The sequence below is a fragment of the Brachionichthys hirsutus genome, chromosome 7 (genome assembly GCF_040956055.1).
Source record: "Brachionichthys hirsutus isolate HB-005 chromosome 7, CSIRO-AGI_Bhir_v1, whole genome shotgun sequence".
Classification (NCBI taxonomy): domain Eukaryota; kingdom Metazoa; phylum Chordata; class Actinopteri; order Lophiiformes; family Brachionichthyidae; genus Brachionichthys; species Brachionichthys hirsutus.
The window spans coordinates 12,928,341-12,934,526 of record NC_090903.1 but is presented as its reverse complement, the minus strand read 5'-3'; the positions used below and the strand labels follow the sequence as shown (position 1 = coordinate 12,934,526).

The 6,186-nt window shown below is 44.1% G+C and overlaps 1 protein-coding gene across 1 annotated transcript; it reads right to left on the bottom strand.

Annotated features, from left to right (window-relative positions):
* Positions 1-2,096: 2,096 nt before the first annotated feature.
* On the bottom strand, positions 2,097-3,290 carry b3gnt2b (UDP-GlcNAc:betaGal beta-1,3-N-acetylglucosaminyltransferase 2b). The gene has a single exon (XM_068741451.1). The coding sequence runs from the start codon at positions 3,288-3,290 to the stop codon at positions 2,097-2,099; it is 1,194 nt and encodes a 397-aa protein (XP_068597552.1).
* Positions 3,291-6,186: the final 2,896 nt, after the last annotated feature.

The following is a 6,186-nucleotide window of genomic DNA, read 5'->3' as shown; positions in this document are numbered from 1 at the left end:
TTGATCCTTAACTCTTTTCAGTTTATCCTAGGAGGAGTTCTACACACGAGGATGTCCGTCCAGTAGGTAAACCCCAGAGGAAATGACGAGCACTAAGATTGCATGAACTGTTACTGCGTGGCAAACGTCAAACCGACACCGCAGTGGAAGAAGACTAACCACACGACAGTCACATGATAGCGACAGAAACACAACTAAGCTGCCAATAAATGACGATTCGGAGGAGCTGAACAAAGACCAACTACACAAATATAAAGTCTCAGACCGTGTTTGGGGTCGTAGAGTTGGCAGTGCCTCGATAGGTCTGACTTTCACAAGCCAGAGTTCATCATCCTGACCAGCAGGGGCGCTCTAACCGACGCCCTTCCCTCGTAAAGACAAACATTTATGTAACACTTGTGACCTTCTCCATCGAGCATTGAGAGAAACAAAGAACCTCCTTCTCTGTAGTCGTGTTAGTCTCAGACAGGTACAATCAGACACGCGTCTGAAAAGTCCACGCTTCAAGTGTCAAACTGTGCCACGCGCACGGAGCGCGCACGTAAGATGCAGCAGTCACGCTAAAGCAATACAGTAGTGAGTGAAGCAGTGACCTTCAAAGGATAAAAGATTGACTTATTTTAAGAAGCGACAACCAACATTTTATACATTCACTAACAAGCGAGGCTTGGAAGGCACTAAAATAAATCAGAGTACATATCCTAGCTGTGAATTATCATACATTTGCAGCAAATTCTTATGGCTGTATCACACAACAACAGGGGAGTTCAGACAATGAGAAATCAGCTGCTGCGAACTTTTCTTTGTGCTCGTAACATAGCGTAACATTTCCAAGTGGCGCATTCAAAATTAGCAAAATTTGTCAAGTACCGAAAACCCAAAGTATCTTTGAAATGATGCTCCACTTATGGTGTGCAGCATTTTAGACCCTGATATCACAGTAAAGCGACATTTTAACAGCATTCGGTACTTCCATACAGCAGCTGCACACACTGATATAAGGCAAGCTACATACAGCATTTCAGATCAAGGCTCTGCTCTGGCTGTGAAATATCTTTGAAAATACACTTTGGGTTTACAAAATAATAAAAAAAAACATTTTTTGATTAAAGCGAGAACCTGAAGCGGACTTAAACAGCATTGGGATTTCTCTGCATCCGTGTGAAAATGAAACCCAGACCTGCTGAGCTGTGCGGAGCTCTTCCTTCGGTTTCCTGGAAGCGAGCATGCGTTCAAAGCGCTGCAGTTTTACGACGTTCTGTTTTAAGGCGCTATATCTACCAGTTTAAGCTTGTATTACGGGATGAAAAAGAGTGAAACCAATAGACTTTAGCTAAACCAAAAAAATTAGGGAAGCAAAAACTCCTTTTCAAGACATACAATGATTTGCAGTAACTTAAAAGTCAATTAAACAAAGAGCTGTGGCTTCCTCTAAGCCTTTATGAGAAGAAACGTGTCGAGTTGGAACCAGTCAAATAAATACTCATGTGAGTGTGGATGGAAATAGCAGCACAAACAATCTCCAGCAACAATTACTGGGCAGTGCTCACTGAAAAGTACTTTTAAAACTAGCAGCAATAAACGGCTGCATGTGGAAACCACCAGAACCAGTAGGCGACGTTCAAGAGCTTCACTCACGCACTGAGTAAAAGAACAACATTTTTAACTGTCCGTCCATCTTTTCCCTGAACACAACAGGAGTTCCGGATGGACACATCCCAGTTCTTAACCTCCTCATTTATAGAATACAGCATCAGGAAGCTCCATCGCAGAGCGTCACACAGTGTTAAAGCATTTGAAAGGCCATATAAATAGTCAGAATATAAATACGTGCACACCAAGAAAGACACGGCCACTTTGGGTGAAGCTTGTTGGACGACTCAAGCAGGGGCAGCTCGCCTGTAGAAGTCTTACGTCGAGTCGAAATACTCCGGTGGACAGTTTGAATAGCGCATCACGAGGTACGATAAATCGCCGGCTGACCGGTACGATAATATCTTAATTTAAACCTTCCGGCTATTAAGTCAGCGAAACCCTTTTCAAAGGCTTCAACCTCTTTGGAACGACCTCATCATATTGGCCCCGCTGCAGAGGAGTCACTGACAGCTCAGGGACGGGTTACTGAGCCAGTCCCAGATCTGGATCATCTCCTGCGGGGTCCTCGGGTGAACCAGCATCAAACTCTTGTAGGCGCAGGCGTTCGACCGGTACTTCTCCTCAATGCCGAAGGTCCTGAAGCCTTTGTGCTTCTCAGGCGCTAGCCCTAGCTTCCTGAGACACATGCCTGTGTAGACATCATCTATCGGGTAGAGCATGACATGTTGGGACACGTTGTGCAGACGAGCAGCGAGGTCGCCCGAGTAAAGGTACCCGCCTCCCCCTGCATACGGAGGGTACTGTCCAATGAACATGCTCTCTGGGACAAAGTATTTGACCTTCTTGTCTCTATGTGGCCCAGCGTTGGTGATCACGTCACCCACGAACAGGTCCATGGCTTTGGGCTTCGAGAGGCCCTTGAGGAAGTCCAGAATGCGGTAGGTGTTGACAAAGACATCGTCGTCGCCTTTGAAGATGAAACGAGCACCGGGACAACGGGTCTGGATCCAGTCAAGGAACAGAACTTCCTTGACAGTCAAATTGAAAAAGGAATCCCTGTAATCCCACTGGATTATGTCTTTATGGCGGCTGCTCTCGTACTCCAGTATTTCAGAAAGATCTGGGTGGTGGTCGCCAGCTGTGGTGTCGCCAAGAAGGAAGATGGTGACCACCGTCTGGTTGGCCATCACGCCGGCCCGGCCCCACGACTGACGGATGGCCTGGCGGCGGTCGAAGTGAGGTGCCAGGGATTTGACGGCAAGGAGCAGGAATGGTTGATCCTTACAGATGCCCGGCTGGTCAACCAGGATTGGGTAGGAGCGGCAGTGCATGTAAAGCAGGAAGTCCTTGAAACGCTCCGGCAGGGAGTTGTAGTCTTTAACCTGAGTGCTAACCCTGATGTTAGCTTGGCAGGGGTCAGAACTTGAAATGGTGTCGTTGGGCCAGCCCGGTAAGTAAGTGGTGTTGGATCTAAACACCAGGATGGGATTGTTCCGAAGGTCCAACATCTGCTGCTGGCGGTTCCAGAACGCCGGGCTGGGAGTCAGATTGTTCCAAAAGGGCTTGGAGGGGATCTTAAGCTTGAGCTCTTCACTTTTGTCTCGGCTGCTGTTTCGAGAGATGAGGATGAAGATGAAGAGGTTGATCATCATCACGGTCACCACAAGCTTCAGCCTCACCCGCACCACCGCCATGACAGTTTCCTGCACCTGTCAGCCAATGGGCAGACACACAAACAAACAAATTATGATCGTACCAATGCGAACAAATTTAACACCGACAAAATCACACGGGGTGGCATGAACATTTCATATTCGGGAAGAAAAAAAACACAAAAAACAAACTTGGGCTGGATTAAATATAAATGTTGATTAGACTCCTCCAGATCATACCATAGAGGCCATTGATCAGAGGGCGATCATAGGTTCGGTAATCTTCAAGTTACATCAGTAGTTAGATTACAAACCGGCGCTCGACTCAGTCGACACACTTAGTTAGGGCGGCCCCTGCCAACGGGGTTTAAACCCATTAACCACAAATCCTTCTCTCATAAATAAATCTCATGGCACTGTGATCATTTTCAATTAAAACAATGAATTCATTCTCTCAAATCCTGCAATTCAGCAACCAAAAGATGCTCAGGTCAGCCAGCAGGGTGTGCACGTGTGCCCATGCACGTTCACTCTTGTACCAAGACGAGACACTTTCAACTCAAAACTAATTATTAAGCTGCATGAATGCCTAAACTGGGAGTTCTGGCTATTTGTCCATAAGTAGCATAATCATTGACCAGAACAAGGTTGACTTGAGGTCAAGGTGTCAGATTATCCTGTGACGTCGTCTAATGTGAAATCTATAACCTCAGCCGTTATCCCATTCATTTGCACAACTGTCTTTTGTTGGCTAAAGCTGACAACATGTCGACTCACTGGAAATGTAATGGCAGACAATCCTACAGGTAACTGGGGGACGTTGCGTCACCTGTAACTAGGTCAGGTTTGAGTTTACATCTTTGCACACCCGTATTGTATCTAATGAGGATAATCTGGGATGTATTTTCAAGAGAGAGACGTCTTCAGAGTTTGTCATTGTGGGATCGGTGTCGGTAACACAAAAGGGGTTCGCTGTGGACTGCAGTGGTTAAAATACGGAAGTTGCTGCAAAGAAGCTGCATGTTATTGTCTAAAATGTAGATAGTTAACTTTGCTGCAACAACACAGAAGGTCTATATACCGGTAGTCACCATGACGACACAATTATTGTTACCAATTCAGCATCTCAGGATGTTTTGGATATACAAATCTGCTTCCTCCTTTTCGAGATCTGAAATTAAATCCTCCTTTCAGCAGGATTTAATTTCCTCGGGTTTCTACTTTGGCAGGTTAGAAACACTTTCTTTCCTCCACTTCCATTCATGAGCCATTATTTGAAATTCTTTTTTTGCAATAGGTTTGTTGACCAGATGATCAGAAAACACTGATCAAATTATCCCTGATCACCACAATAACTTGTTTTCAGGACGCTGAAGGTTGAATCTGATGTTAAAGTGCGGTGTGTTTGCCTCATGGCACACCATTACTAGTTCCTCTTGACACGCAGTGTGAACTGAAGTGAACTCAGAGGTTGTGGCGTAAACCCCCTCCTCCACTTAGAGATGATTGCTCTACTTTGATGGCTTCTTTCACCCCCGTCCCAAACCATTTGTCACCGGTTTTGTTTTTCTCTTTGGTCTTGTGGGTGAACCGGTATTTGTCTAAAGGTGTTACCGTGTTTGAAGCACTCCAGGTTGTGTTCAAATAAAATCCTTCTTAATCTTAATCTACGCGTGTGTGTGTGTGTGTGGATCCTGTCTAGGGAAGCAAAATGGCATCTTGATGAAACAACAGCTTCCAGGTTTTGTAAACTGTCAGTCCTGAGAGGTGTAAACACCCACCCACCTGCATCGGCCTGTAGGCGTTCCACTCCATCATTTAAATGCCATCAATTACGGCTTTACTGTCATTTGTGCATATACATGCACGCAAGAGTAGATATGGACACAGAACACGCCGTTCACGTGAAACAGACAGGAAGTACTGCATATGGGTAGTTTACATTAGTAATTTATGGCTGTCTACTCTGTACCAAACAGGCTAAAATGAGGGGGTTGAGTGTTTAGAGTGTTTGAGTGTTTAGGCAACTTGATGTAAAATTAAAATAGTGCAGATCTCTGAATGTTTGAACAGAAAGTTTTAAAAATGCATGAAATACACAGTTCAATGACAATATAGGGCACTCTATTCTAATCTAGATTAAGACTGAGAGGAGGGTTTGGCCTCAGACTGGGAACTGGCTCGGGATGGGTCCAGTTTGGGTCTCTCAGCAGTGAAACTTCTAATGGAAATGCAAATCAGCACAGCGTGGTTGGACCCAAAGTGGCCAAAAGTGTATGGAACCGTTAGTACTGACATCTGCTGTCTAATCTCACACGCAGTGACTTTGCACAAATGAAAGCTGCGATCTTTAATTCAGGGATAAAATGCCTCTGATTACGGATAGAAACCCTTTAATATCCTTTTTAACGGCCCACGCCTTCTCTCATAACTCAATAAGTACAACTCAAAGAGTTAATTGATGAAATGATGCCATAGAAGAAGACAGTAAATAAATGATGACTCATTATCCTCTGTCAAAAATTAGTTTAGATAAAATTTAATCCCATTATAAATTTAGCAATCTCACCAATCAGGCAGGCCTCGTGTAATCCTAGATGATAAAGAGGTCTCTTCTCAAAGAAAGACATGAAAATTCACACTTTGTTTTTCTTGCATGATAGGTATTTGTCATCTACATGCATGTAAAATTCTTCCTATGAAACCCCCAGTGGGCTCTGGAGGGAAATCGGGAAACATTTTCACAATTTAATTTAGGGCTGCAATAATTCTGCGATTAAATAGAGTAATTTGATTAGAAAAAAACCTTGATTTGTTGCCTCAAGGATTCGTTTAATTAGTGTTGCATATTAAAATCATAAAATGTGTTCGTTTTATACATCTTGAAAATATTCTGAAACACTTAAAAGCATTTTTAATCAGATTATTCGATTAACCG